The sequence below is a fragment of the Bos grunniens genome, chromosome 23, assembly GCF_055505025.1.
Source record: "Bos grunniens cultivar Pamir isolate PY7600 chromosome 23, Bosgru_T2T1.0, whole genome shotgun sequence".
In the NCBI taxonomy this organism is placed as follows: Eukaryota; Metazoa; Chordata; class Mammalia; order Artiodactyla; family Bovidae; genus Bos; species Bos grunniens.
The window spans coordinates 38,927,476-38,942,689 of record NC_141187.1 but is presented as its reverse complement, the minus strand read 5'-3'; the positions used below and the strand labels follow the sequence as shown (position 1 = coordinate 38,942,689).

The 15,214-nt window shown below is 38.8% G+C and overlaps 1 protein-coding gene across 25 annotated transcripts in view; it reads left to right on the top strand.

The window, feature by feature from the left end:
• The window catches only part of CDKAL1 (CDKAL1 threonylcarbamoyladenosine tRNA methylthiotransferase), a 640,160-nt gene that overhangs the window by 126,849 nt on the left and 498,097 nt on the right, over positions 1-15,214 (top strand). Inside the window, exon 6 of one of the 25 annotated variants that reach the window (XM_086370073.1) lies at positions 11,588-11,702. The exons of 23 other annotated variants lie outside the window; for them this stretch is intronic. In XM_086370073.1, the coding sequence (XP_086226199.1) occupies positions 11,588-11,702 (115 nt within the window). Of the gene's footprint in view, positions 1-11,584; positions 11,703-15,214 lie in introns of all 25 variants that reach the window. One more of the 25 variants, XM_086370072.1, reaches the window with a different exon arrangement.

Below are 15,214 nucleotides of genomic sequence, written 5' to 3'. Positions count from 1 at the left end.
CAAGCTAAATTTGTAGGAGACAGTTTTTGCTCTTGATACAGGAGGAACCCCTTTCCTTCCACAGAAGGAGAAGAAAGGACATCTGTACCTGTGCATCAGGGTGTCATTGTTTGAGTTGTGCAGAGTGCTCTCTGCCCCCATCTTTCCATATTTTCCATGTTAATTTGTTATGAGGCATCCACTCAGCAGAGGTAACAGGAACCACAGCTACACTGATGCCAGGGATAAAGAAGCCCTTTCTGTCTTTTCCTGCACAGCCCAAGAAGGTAATGAAACATGTCATCACTCATGTATGGAAATATGTAAAAAACATCCTGAAGACCTTTGTCACTCCATTTCACCTCTAGAGAAGTGAAAATGTTTTAGGTCCCTGTATAATACATAGCAGCCTCTCTGCCACCTTGTAAATTTGAAAGTAGATACAGGACTGTTTTTTAGGATGTTGTCTTCCTGGGAGAAATTGAGTTGTTTAACACTTTCAGAACCCCATGTTCTCATACTTCTAGATGAAACTTGATCCTGATAGGTTTGTCCAGAATTGTCTCAGTTTTCATGACTGTTGTGTAAGGAAGACTGATACAGATACTCTATGCTGTCCTGGACCATGTTAATTACACTTGCGATGTATTTTGGTTCCACATCACAATGATTTGTCCCCAATGACCCTTTTATCCTTTCTAGGCACATTTTTTGTTGTTGTTGTTGCAGTTTCCCTTTGCATTGTATTGCTTTGACAACTGTAATTTGAATCAGATCTGAAAGAGGTCCAGAATAAAATATATTTTGATATTAAAAAAAAAAAATAAATAAAAGGGTATCTAGGACATTTGGCCCACCATCCAATAATCCTTTATCTCTCGGATGGAGGGCTTGTTGTAAAACTCATCCCCTAGGGCTGTTCATGGAGAAGGCAATGGCACCTCACTCCAGTACTCTTGCCTGGAAAATCCCATGGACAGAGGAGCCTGGTGGGCTGCAGTCCATGGGGTCGCTAAGAGTCAGACACGACTGAGCGACTTCACTTTCACTTTTCACTTTCACGCATTGGAGAAGGAAATGGCAACCCACTCCAGTGTTCTTGCCTGGAGAATCCCAGGGACTGGGGAGCCTGGTGGGCTGCCGTCTATGGGGTCACACAGGGTCGAACACGACTGAAGTGACTTAGCAGCAGCAGCAGCAGGGCTGTTCAGGTTATAAGTCTATCCAGATGTTCATAAACACACATGGTTTTCTCTTTTAGAACTGAGCCCAGGTATCAGGTTATCCTTGGAGGAAGTGGTATTTCTCTACCACGAGGGAGCTTTGGGTCTTCATGTCTGCTAATTCAGTTGCCGCCTGGCTTCCTGATCCCTGTTCCCGCTACTTCCATCATTATTTTGTTCACATATTCTCTGGCCATGCAGGTATACCCTTGATTGCCACTCATTCTGCAAGATGCTGTGTGCAGCCAGTCTGGGTTTCACTGATTTTATTTTTTATCATGATAAAATGTGCATTACATGAAATTTACCATTTTAAACCCTTAACTATACAGTTCAGGTGCCACTAAGTACATTCAGATTGCTATGTAATGCTCACCACTGTCCACTCCAGAACTTTTTCATCTTCTCAAATTGAAACTCTACCCATTAAACAATAACTTCTTTTTTCCTTCCCCCCAGTCCCTGGTAAACCCCATTCTACTCTCTGTCTTCATGAATTTGTTCCAGGTACCTCACGTAAGTGGAGTCACGGAAATGTAAAACATAGATCTGAAAAGATCACTGCCATGTTTCTTGAATGCATGGCGTAAATCACCAGTTAAGGTTACGTTTCATCTTCTCTTAGCCCCAGAAGACATTCTGCAGTGACTGGCCAGCTAGAAGCAAGAGAGGAAGACATACAGGGAGACCCTAGAGATGATGGGCCTTCTTCCTTTTAATAAAGACTAATCCTGAGAAGTTATCTAAAAGTGAAAGAGTTCTTCCCCATGTTTTTTATACCCCTCAGTGACAGCGAAGTTGTAGTTCGCGAAACAGAAAAACTTGCCAGTTACTCAGGCTTTACTTAGTCTCCAAAGATTTTTAAGGTTAAACTATGAATTCTTTAAGAAATTGGGTAGCTAAAGGCATCTCAAATTAGTGAGTGAAATAAAGTTCATTCTTAGAAAACAAAAATTACAATTTTGCCTAGCAATTCAACAAGGACTTTTTCCTTTGGCTAGCTTTTTTCTCTCTAACACTAGCATATGGACATTTAAATTTGGAACTCCTTTTTATCTCTAGCTTTCATTTCATGCTTGGATTAGATAAATTTGTTTTTATTTTTTATAATTTTTTAAAGTAAATATTTTGACAAAAGTGTATTTTAACCAAATATCTTAAGTTATTTTTAATATAGAATGTATGAAATTGAAATATGCTATGATGGAAGAAGTATCACAGCTGATGGTTATATAGCATTCGAGTCCATGCTGTTTTATGCTTTCGTTAACTTTATGGAAGTAAGTCCATGACCGCGTCCGCTGCTCACTTTCCTTCCAGCTTTCCCCGGGTAGGATTTGATCCAAAATAGTACATACTGAAGGATATTTGTGTGATGTTGGTACTCGGCACTCACTTTTCATAGTGTTCATTTGTAATAAATTTTAGCATTTTCCCACTTTTGCTCATGAGGATTGAAAAAAAAAATCTTATATGTTGCTTTATCAGACACTTGACAGCTTAGATGATGATCTAAGCATTTCTGGTGACTACATAGAAAGTTATTTTTCTCTATCAGTTCATTCAGGATGAAAAAGATGAGAGAGGTGCAACAAGTGTAAAACATATCTGAAATAAACTGATTTTTTTTTTTAAATGAACAGCAATAACAACAAAAAAAAACAAGCCAAACTAAACCCCACTGAGCTGTGCAGATCATTCACACCTTTGGATAAAATGATTTGAAATCCAAAATGCATCACTGATTGAAAAATAATGACTTCTTGAAAGTGTTTATTTCTGCATAGGGTGAGATGTTTGGGATGTCAAGTGAACTGTATTTCCTAATAGTTAAGATTTTATCTGTTTTTGGAAGGGATGGAGTAATCAAGTAAATCAAATGAGAAGGCCCACTTATTTTGGGGAAAATGTAAATTGTGTAATTAAAAAGAAGACTGATTTTAATGGAAAAAAACAGTAGTTGTTGGTGACTGATTAGGCCTATATGATTTTTGAGTCACAAATCATTTTAATAATCTGGTAAAAGCTAAGGACATTCTTTCCCTATCAAAAAGAAGCACATTCACAAACATGTGAGAAGTGTTCATACAATTTCAGTTGGATTTCTGGAAGGCCATCCATGGGGGTGAAGTTAGAACATACACAAATGCCAAGTCTTTCTCTAGAGACTGTAGTGAATTGACGTAAGTTGGGTTTGTCCTTTCATGACACTTCAGTTCAGTTCAGTTCAGTCACTCAGTCGTGTCCGACTCTTTGCGACCACATGAATCGCAGCACGCCAGGCCTCCCCATCCATCACCAACTCCCAGAGTTCACTCAGACTCACGTCCATCAAGTCAGTGATGCGATCCAGCCATCTCATCCTCTGTCGTCCCCTTCTCCTCTTGCCCCCAATCCCTCCCAGCATCAGAGTCTTTTCCAATGAGTCAACTCTTCGCATGAGGAGGCCAAAGTACTGGAGTTTCAGCTTTAGCATCATTCCTTCCAAAGAAATCCCAGGGCTGATCTTCAGAATGGACTGGTTGGATCTCCTTGCAGTCCAAGGGACTCTCAAGAGTCTTCTCCAACACCACAGTTCAAAAGCATCAATTCTTCGGCACTCAGCCTTCTTCACAGTCCAACTCTCACATCCATACATGACCACAGGAAAAACCATAGCCTTGACTAGATGGACCTTTGTTGGCAAAGTAATGTCTCTGCTTTCGAATGTGCTATCTAGGTTGGTCATAACTTTCCTTCCAAGGAGTAAGCATCTTTTAATTTCATGGCTGCAGTCACCATCTGCAGTGATTTTGGAGCCCAAAAAAATAAAGTCTGACACTGTTTCCACTGTTTCCCCATCTATTTCCCATGAAGTGATGGGACCAGATGCCATAATCTTCGTTTTCTGAATGTTGAGCTTTCAGCCAACTTTTTCACTCTCCTCTTTCACTTTCATCAAGAGGCTTTTGAGTTCCTCTTCACTTTCTGCCATAAGGGTAGTGTCATCTGCATATCTGAGGTTATTGATATTTCTCCTGGCAATCTTGATTCCAGCTTGTGCTTCTTCCAGCCCAGCATTTCTCATGATGTATTCTGCATAGAAGTTAAGTAAGCAGGGTGACAATATACAGCCATGACATACTCCTTTTCCTATTTGGAACCAGTCTGTTGTTCCATGTCCAGTTCTAACTGTTGCTTCCTGACCTGCATATAGGTTTCTCAAGAGGCAGGTCAATATGCCAGCAAATGTGGAAAACTCAGCAGTGGCCACAGGACTGGAAAAGGTCAGTTCTCATTCCAATCCCAAAGAAAGGCAATGCCAAAGAATGCTCAAACTACCACACAGTTGCACTCATCTTACACGCTAGTAAAGTAATGCTCAAAATTCTCCAAGCAGGCTTCAGCAGTACGTGAACCACGAACTTCCAGATGCTCAAGCTGGTTTTAGAAAAGGCAGAGGAACCAGAGATCAAATTGCCAATATCCGCTGGATCATGGAAAAAGCAAGAGAGTTCCAGAAGAACATGTATTTCATGACACTTAGTTTTTGTCAAATAAGTTTGAGGCAGGGGTACTTCTTCTCTACTGGTCTCACACCACATTAATACACAGTATGTATTAATCAGTCATTAGTGAAACAGGCTCAAAACAGTTAATGCAGTTTGTTACATAAGCTTAACTGAAGGTTCCAATCTCTGTTCTCTTTGGTGCCTCAACTGGCACTTTGTCTGGAAGGTTCATCCAGGCAGATGCAGTGACATTTTAGAAGTAGGATTTAGTTACTTCCTCCTACACCCAAAACTGGACACAGGACCTTCTGGAGATGAAACTCTGGGAGCTGTCTCTAAGGTAAGAGCCACGGACCTCACTAACTTATCTGCCCTGTCAGCTTAGAGTGTGTCATATCCCTAAATTGTTCAGTCAGTTCACGTGTCTTGCATCCCGTTACTTTCAGTAAGTGAAACCCATTTCTGGCAAGAATCCTGCACAGAAACAAGCTACTGTTTAAAAAAAAAACAACAACAACAACCCTCATTTCTGACATTTAATGTACCAATTAGCAAACAGTTGTTACTTGAGATATTGATAATAGAAATAGCTATACTCGTTGTGTCTGGAATTAGGATTCTGGTTAGAGCACCCTGAATGTCCCTAGACTCCAGGTTTGAACTACAGAAACTTCCTTCTTTATGCTAAAATATTTAAATTAGCTGACAGACATTGTAACAACAGATAATTGTATGCTTTCTCTCAATGAGACCCTTGTTTCCTATCCACCTGCTTGTAACCATTTTCCTACCAGGATTGATTTCAGTCCCATGTTTGAAGTGTTCCAGCGTGTGTGCACATGGTCCCTGTCTCATGGTGTGCTCTCCAGTACGTTTCCTTGTGTGTGGCTATAATACAGTGGCTGCTGAATGAGTTTTGATTGAATGAATAATGGACAGTAAAATGCCCGCTGAATAAAATGTCAGAAGGCATTTTAAATTTGGAAGAATTTTAGATTTACACAGAAGTTGCAAAGATAATGTAGAGTTCCTGTATACCCTTCACCCAGTACTGCTGTGAAGTCTTGTTTTTACCCATTCCTCACTGTTGACCTTTTACATCACTGCAGTGCTTTTGTTACAAATGAGAAATTCACCTTGGTACATCACTATTAAGTACACACCGTGATTTTTTCAGATTTCGCGCGTTTCCTTTTCTCTGCTCCAGGATTTCATCCAGGATTGCATTTGATGGTCATGTCTTCTTAGTCTCTAGTCAGTGACTGTTCCTCAGACTATCCTTGTTTTTGACAGTTTTGAGGAATACTGTCTTGAAGAATATCAGCTGTTCTGTAGAATGTCCTTAAGTTTGCATTTGTCTGTTATTTTTCCTCATATTTAGAGTGGGGTTATGGTTTGAGGGAGGAAGATCAGAGATGAAGTGCCACTTATTAGGAGTACATACTAAACAAATTTTTAATATTTCAGTGTCAGAGTGGAGAGGTGGAGAGAGCAAGAAGGTGAAATTTTAAATCAGTTTTGGCATGCTAAAAATTGTGGTAAGGATAAGGCAAGGACTCTAAATCTTAAAGAAAAATGTAAACTTATCTGGGGGAATTCGGTCCTAGATACTCATGTCATGCATTGTGCTGTATGTTGGAGAGTTGATAGTATTTACTTTATTTAAATGCTTGAGTGATACAAATCAGAGCAATGAAAAGGCCAGGGGTATAAAAGATGATGCACATCAAGGTAGCACTGCAATGATCTTTAAAAAGTCTCTCAAATAACCAATTTTTTGAAGTCAGAAACATTCTTAATGGTATTTTTTTTTCCTTTGCGGCTCTGTGTTTTGCTTTCCCTGTGTTCTTCTGCATTAGGGTTGATATTTTTCAGGCCGAGTTAATGATATTGAGAAACATTTCAAAGCATTTGACACCAGAGTAGTTTATCCCTTAATTAATGGTGAGGTGGTTTTGCAGACGGATGACACACTTTAATCTGTTGCAGAGACTAGTCTTGTTAGTTATTGATTAGTGATGAATAAATTACTGCCGTTTTTAATCAGAAGAAAATTTCTTTTGAGGATAATTAATCAGATTCGTATATTTCCCAACCAGTGTTGGGTTGTCATCTTTTTTAGTGGCAAGAATGAACCTGCCTGCTTCTGCCCTGGATAAATTCAGGATGGAGCAGACAGGCTTCCAGGTTTGTATTTTGATCTTTACTTTCATTTAGGCCGACGAGAAGTGTACTTACTTAAAAATTACTTCAAACCGCCTTTCCTGTTGAGTAGCTTTTGAACTACCTGCCTGACAGATGGTGTTGGAAGTAATTACTGAAATCATGTGTTTACCTGTACGTGGACATGTGTGCACCAGATGCACTCTGTTTACCCAGTGCTGCTGACTTCTTAAAGGAGTAGACACCTTCTGGATAGAGTTGCATAACTTAGGAGAAGGAATAAAAGCTCTGCCAGCCAGAGCGCTCCAGCCCTCAGTTGCAAAATCAGCTGTACTGAGAAGGACATTGATTTCTGCGTCTTCATGAGTGGTCACATTATTTGAAAGAACCACTTTCAGTTATTATTTACCTTTCCTTCTTTTGACTTACTTAGTATTTTTATTTTACTTGCCTACTGATTAAGCAAATAACCCCCGCCCCCAACTGTATACTCAACAGTAGTTAAGAGTGGTCAAACTTTTAATATGATGATTATGGTTTATTATATTATTTATACTCAATATTTTAAAAACCATGTTTTATAGGCCACATGGTAAAGATATATCTACTTTCTCTATTTCTACATTCTGATTTTGGAGATCTGGCCTTGGATTAAGCATTTTTTAAAAAACAATTTGTGGGTAATTACCTTATTCATGAAGTTGGAAAATACCTACTTTTAATGTTTTATTTATTAACCATCAAATCTGAGTTTATGTTTTCCCCTTCATTTCTATTTTACTTCTGTTTAAATAAAATTTTAAAAACTTAAATGATAATGACCACCTTTTCACATGTGTGCCTGAAGTGTTCAGGTTTGAAACTCAGTACATTTAGCTGTCTATAAATCCTGAGAAACAAGGGAAGTCATTGTTTCAAGATTTTGACAGGTGCAAAACTGTAAATAATTACAGGCCTGGGCAGAAACTAGAACAGAAGTTGCAGAGCAGCTGGCAGGCCTGACCTGTGACAGGTCTAACCTGAGTTAAGTAGCCTAGATTTCATGGCAAGCTCAGATTTGTTTTATAGCACAAAATTCACCTTCTGCTATAAGACTTCAGTGATTGAGACTAGATACCAGCTGCAAAGGGAAAAACATATACAGAATATTGAGAAAGGAAACTGTCCATTGAGCCACCTTTTGTGTGACTTCACAACCAGATGGAATTTTTATAGATGAGTTTTTAAATTGATTTACATGTTGACTGAAATAAATCACTCAACACCCAAGAGGAGGGTGGTCTGGGCTTTTTTCTTAAAAAATACTTTTTATATTGTCTGTTTCTAAAACATCTTGATTTTCAGTCTTAGGAGCATAGCTGACTTATTTAAAGAAAAAAGCAATTTTAATTATACTTGGGAATACCTGAGTTGCCCTTTTTTTGGTTTTCTTAGAAAATAATGCAAATTTTTAATGGAATGGGGTTTTATTACCTTCAGATTCCATTAGGCAGTTCCCCATTTTCAAATTGCCAGGTTTGTTGTTTCCCCTCCATACACCATGTTGTTATTGCCAGGGAAGATTCTAATAATGATTAACAGGAAAACATGGAGTAATATAGTTAGTAAAATCATATTAGTGAAAATTAGTGAAATAAAACTTCTGTTAGATTTGGGGCTACAACTCTTGTGGAGGGAAGAATATAATGGCAGTAAGTATGTAAGCATGACATTATGTAACCAGTTTTATAGGTAATATATTTTCAGGAATATATTTAATACTTGAATGTGCACATATGGTTCATTGTGGTATTAATTTAAACTTTGAAAAGTGCTAAAAGTTTCTATTATTAGGGAAATAGTGAAGTTTAATTTATGATCAATTTAAACATGAATTAAAGATCTTTATTGTTAATTGTTTATTGTTTATCTTGAGAACATTTGAAAGTAACAGGCCTGTATTGTGAGGTTCAGTCAGCATGATGTTCAGAGTCTCAGGAATTAAGCACTGTTCTAGGCCCTGGGGCTTCATTGAATATGAAAACACTTAGCTTACATGGGCACAGAGAGAAAGAAATATGCATTGATAAGTTATTTATTGAGGTATAGCAAATACTCTTAAGTCCTGAGGACATAGTCGTGATTAAAGCAGATCTTTTATGCAGTCTTTTATGTGTCTTGAGAAACCTATATGCAGGTCAGGAAGCAACAGTTAGAACTGGACATGGAACAACAGACTGGTTCCAAATAGGAAAAGGATTACGTCAAGGCTGTATATTGTCACCCTGCTTATTTAACTTCTATGCAGAGTACATCATGAGAAACATTGGGCTGGAAGAAGCACAAGCTGGAATCAAGATTGCCGGGAGAAATATCGATAACCTCAGATATGCAGATGACACTACCCTTATGGCAGAAAGTGAAGAGGAACTCAAAAGCCTCTTGATGAAAGTGAAAGAGGAGAGTGAAAAAGTTGGCTGAAAGCTCAACATTCAGATAACTAAGATCATGGCATCTGGTCCCATCACTTCATGGGAAATAGATGGGGAAACAGTGTCAGACTTTATTTTTGGGGGCTCCAAAATCACTGCAGATGGTGACTGCAGCCATGAAATTAAAAGATGCTTACTCCTTGGAAGGAAAGTTATGACCAACCTAGATAGCATATTCGAAAGCAGAGACATTACTTTGCCAACAAAGGTCCGTCTAGTCAAGGGTATGGTTTTTCCTGTGGTCATGTATGAATATGAGAGTTGGACTGTGAAGAAAGCTGAGGGCCGAAGATTTGATGCTTTTGAACTGTGGTGTTGGAGAAGACTCTTGAGAGTCCCTTGGACTGCAAGGAGGTCCAACCAGTCCATTCTAAAGGAGATCAGTCCTGGGTGTTCTTTGGAAGGACTGATACTGAAGCTGAAACTCCAATACTGTGGCCACCTCATGTGAAGAGTTGACTCATTGGAAAAGACTCTGATGCTGGGAGGGATTGAGGGCAGGAGGAGAAGGGGATGACAGAGGATGAGATGGCTGGATGGCATCACCGACTCAATGGACATGAGTTTGGGTGAACTCTGGGAGTTGGTGATGGACAGGGAGGCCTGGCGTGCTGCGATTCATGGGGTCGCAAAGAGTCAGACACGACTGAGCGACTGAACTGAACTGAACTGATGTGTCTTTCATATAGTTTACATTGTAGTTGGAGAAGAGAGGTAATGGGTAATTCTGGTGACAAATGTTATGAAGAAAATGAAAGCAAAGTCTTGGGAGAGATTGGGGATTCTAGTTTGGATAGAATGGTTGAGAAAGATTAAGATTCCTCTGATCAGGTGACATTTGAGCTGAGACCTGAATGAGATACAGTGCTAACAGTGGAGATATTTGAGGAAAGAATATTCCCAGCAAATGGAATAGCGGTGAGAAAGTGCTGGGATAGGAGTGTGCTAGGTTGTTCAGTGAACAGGTAGGACAGACCAGTGTGGTGGTGGAGAAGGAGCCAGCGGAAGAACGGTAGGATATGAGTTTATTTTCTGCTTAATGAATGGCTATGCTTGTATATCAGGAGTAAAGTCACATGGGGCCAAGCTAAATTCTATATGAAGTGACAGTGGTATAAAACAAGAAAATAAGGATCTGTGGAAGATGTTCCTAGACCAGACCAGGAAATAATAGAGTCAATTTGCTCATTGTTCCTGAAATTAAATTTCACTTCTGTGACTCTCTTGGCAATTTACTCTTTCAAAGTGGAATTCTACGTGGTATAGTCCATGCCCTGAGGTCTGTATAAATTGTTGAATTTATGGTGTGCCAGTACCCATTACAGTGTGGCCATCCGGTTAATTGCAACAAAGAATATGAGGTTTGGAATAAATGGGTCAGAAAGCCTGACTAAAATGAGAATAACAATTCACATTCAATTAAAATGTGCACAGCCTGCAATAATTTTTCATTGTAGTAGGGTTAAGGGGAGACCAGAAGTAGAATGATAATTAATAGTTGTAAATTTAAAAGTCAGATTTATTCCAAGTGTTAATTTTTCCTGGAAGTATTGTGCAAAATGGTCAAGTTCCAGAAATTGTAGAAACACAGATCATAGTGTTTGTAATTGACAGGCATGCTAGGTAGCTGACCTCAAATGTGAACTAATTAACTCAGGGCTTGTGTAATATGCTTTAGTAAAAGCAGATATTTAAAAATAATTGTTTTTTTTTCATTTTACCAAAGAAAATATTTATGGAGTTTTAATTTATTGTAATATCACTGAGCACTTTTTTTTTTTTTTTTTTTGGTGATTTTCAATTTTGACACAGGTATCAATGAATGAAATTTTGTTTCAGGCATAATATTATTACTTCAGTTTATTCACAAAATATTTATAAAGAACATAATCAACTATTATAAAGCTACCATATTTAAAACAGTGCAAGTTTTTGAAACTCAGTGATGAGTATTGAAATGCCATACAAAGGTAAGACTAATTAAATCTGTACCATTCAGAGAAGTATTTCACCAAGAAGGCTTCTACGTGTAAACAGATTGTGTTTAAAAAAAGTTCTTTTGCAAAAACTTGGCAGAATTCAGGGTTCGTTTTTACTCAGGAGTAATAATATATATGGTATTTGATTTTCAGCCAAGCTCAAAATGTATTAGGAATCTATTCAAATGGATCTTAGAGACAAGTCTAGTGCAGTTTTGAGCAGATCTAATTTCCAGTAAAAACCTGTAGCTTTTCTTTTCCTGGTGCACGTGTGTCAGCAGCGCACTCCTCCTCGAGTCCGTTTCGAGTTACTTGTCTGCTGCCTGTGTCACTTTGTCCCCTGTGGTGGGTAAGAAGTCTGTGTTCGTGGGATTGCTTCATGTATTGGGTCTACAGGTAAGGCTGTTATTGATGTCACCAAACGGTTAACCTGTCACTAGCTCTTCCCCGGGTCAGCAGTTCTTACCCATGGGGTCACCATCCCTTGATTCTCAGCCACAAGAAAGCTGAGGTGATGGGCAGAGCAGCCCCTGACCCCGCCATGTGCTTCTCACCCTGTCCCACAGTAGGAGGTGGTGAATGCTGAGTACTTTGCCTTCTTTCTACTTAATGGCCCAGGGTGCTTCCTGTGAAGATTCCATTGACTTAACTTGACTCTAATGATGGGATACCCACCCCTTTCACTAACTTTGCCCGATGCAGGGTTGTTTGTGGTTGGGCATTGGCTGGAGGGTGAATTGTGTGGTGGGGGAAAATAGATAGGGAGGAAAGAAGAAAAAATCACTCAGCCTAATTCCTTTTACTTTACATTAGGCTTTCCTGGTCCATTTGGGCAAATTTGAAGTAGTGGTCAGATGCCTGTAGGCTGACCCATCCAGCTTTTGCCTACTGTCCACTCTTAAATTTCTATTAAAAATATCCTGCAAGTCAAATTCAAGGAAGCTGGCCACACGTTTCTCCTTGCTCTTGACTTTATTTCAGATTTGTAACATCTCACCTTTATTTACTGAAATAGGCGTGTTCATTTAATTGAGCCCCCTAATTTTACAACAGAGGAAGCAGAATACCATCAAATATATAACCATATTTAAGTACAGAAGCATATTTAAGTACATAACTGTGTATCTGTGTTTATGTGTATCGTCTGTACGTCTGTTATACAGAGTAATAAATAATCCAGGAGCACAGCATCTGTCTCTCACCTGCTGCTCTCTTTATGATGTGAAGGGGTGAGTCACATGAGTAATTGTATAACTTGTACAAAGTACTCGGAAGACAGTTTCACTTGCCTAAGTCCTTTGCTGCCTGTCATAAAGATGAAAAGTTTGAGCCATCTGTTACTTAAAAAAAATTTTTTTTTTACCCTGGTGTACCACCTGGTGTTTAACTAGGCCCCGGGATTTGTTCCAGATACAGCACTGCTTCATTGAACAAATATTGGGGTGAGGGGCGGGTAGGGTTTGGTGATTACTTCTGCAACTTGGGAGGGGCCCTTTACACTGAGTCTTGAACAATGTTATTTAGATCATTGTTATTTCCTATTGTGGTTTGCCCATCGTTAAAACCAATTTTGTCTTAATTTTGAAAATTGGATATGAGGAGTAACATGACACAAAACCAACATCATACAATGCTGGAGATAATGTTCTGTGCAGCATGATTTAATTTGGAGCAGCGGATGGCCACCTGCTAGGCCTTTGTTCTTGTGGCAGCCTGGCAAGTGGCCCCAGTGTTTTGGGGCTTTTGTTGGTCACGTGGCCATGGAGCTCTGCCGGGTTTAGTTGCAAACCATTAATCTGGTAGCGCTGAACGATGGAATATTTGACTACTGGGTGTTTGAATTAAGAAAACAAATCCCTTTTAAAGTTGTTATTCAGCAATCACAGAATGCTTTTATCTTGTTGATATAACATCTGAGTCCTTACATTTTATCTGAGGTTGGGTTATTCTTATCTACAACATAGTAACAAAAATCTAATAGTAGTATTTGGCATTATGGTAACTAGCTACCATATAGCACCTGTCTGCTTACCCACTGTCGTAGAGTAAGCCTGTAATTCAGTGACTAACCTGGCACCCTCTGAGAGTGACAGAGAGCCACTAAAAATTATACTGGGGTTAGAGGCATACATGAGGACATATGAGTACTGTGTGTATAAAACATGGGCATTTTTATCATCCCCTGTGATCAGGAATAACCAAATATTCCATATACATTTAAGGATGATTTCTTTATTTAAATTGCATTAATTGTGGCTGGTATAGAGTAGGCATTCAGTATTTGCAATTTGAGTAAATGTTTATATTTTTAAAATGTTTAAAGCTTCCTGCTATTTAAAGATATTTGTCTTTAAAAATGTACATTTATAAGCAACTTTGGGTTAAAAATCCTCTGTATATTTTCCCGATATTTGGGCCCAGTCTCAGGCTGCCCCATAGTGATAGTTCCCATTGGCTTATGATTTGAACTCTGAAACCATTTCATTATGCAGTATACTATAAAGGTAGGGATAGCACTTGAAAATTGCAATTGCCTATGGTTCTGTCTAAAATAATTTAAAATACATATTAGTGAGCCATTTAGTCAAGTGCTTATGACTTAGCCTAGTAACTTACTTTACCTTGTTACTTGAAGTTGTTAAACAACTCATTGGATACTTAATGATTCCTTAATTTCTTCTGACAAAATTAGGATACCAAGTTATTCAATTTAGTTATCTGATAGTACCCAGTCAGAGAGATTCATAATGTGGGAGCACTGAAATTCTGGACAATTTTTATGCAGAGCTTTAAGTTTGTGTTTGTCACTTTAAAATTTTTCTTTGATTTAAATTTTCTCTATTAGCCTTTATTTTTTACATATGAGACATAGAAAAGGGTGCAGGAATTTCTCTCTTTTTCTATATGAGATAATCAAATGTGTCTCTTGCTCATGTGGCCATCTCATGAGGTGGATTTTGAACCCTGGAATGTGGGTTACAGTGTGGTGGGTTTTGAAAAGTCAGTTGTGGTTTAGAGGTAGTCTGTGATGTGGGCTGGGAACTTCAGTGTTTTTTTCTGGTCTGAGATAGGTTTTTTAAAAATTTTTTAAAGAGAGTGTTAGAAGATCTGGGGTTCTAGACCTTGTTAATTGGTCTGACATGCCATTTGTCCTAGTTTCTTTCTTTCTAATGTGAAAATTGAAATAGATGTTAAATTCCCATTTCTTTATTCATTGTGTCTGTGTCTTGATGACTTCATAGTCTTGATCTTTCTCCATCTTTCCCTTCTTTTTAACAACTCTGACCTGACTTTTTTTTTCTCTTCATTTCAGTTTTTTTCTTACTGTTCTCGGGTCATGCTTCTCTGACTTTTTCTTCATGTTAATAAGAGTTCATGCAGTCTTCTTGTTTATTTCTACTCTCAGTTCAGTTCAGTTTAGTCGCTTAGTCATTTCCGACTCTTTGTGACCCCATGAATTGCAGCACCCCAGGCCTCCCTGTCCATCACCAACTCCCGGAGTTCACTCAAACTCATGTGGATCGACTCAGTGATGCCATCCAGCCATCTCATCCTCTGTCGTCCCCTTCTCTCGCCTTCAACCTTGTCCAGCATCAGGGTCTTTTCCAATGACTCAGTTCTTCGCATCAGGTGGCCAAAGTATCGGAGCTTCAGCATCAGTCCTTCCACTGAACACCCAGGACTGATCTCCTTTAGGATGGACTGGTTGGATCTCCTTGCAGTCCAATGGTTCATAATTTTCAGATACTGATTATGATAGAATTTGCTCAGTGCTTCCTGATTTTTATACAGTAGAACTAAATCCATGAGGAAGATTTTTATTTACTTGTTAATTATCTTTCCCTCTTTGCAGTGGAAGCTTCCAGGGCATTCTGCCTTGTTTATAGCTGTATTCCCAGAGCCTAGAA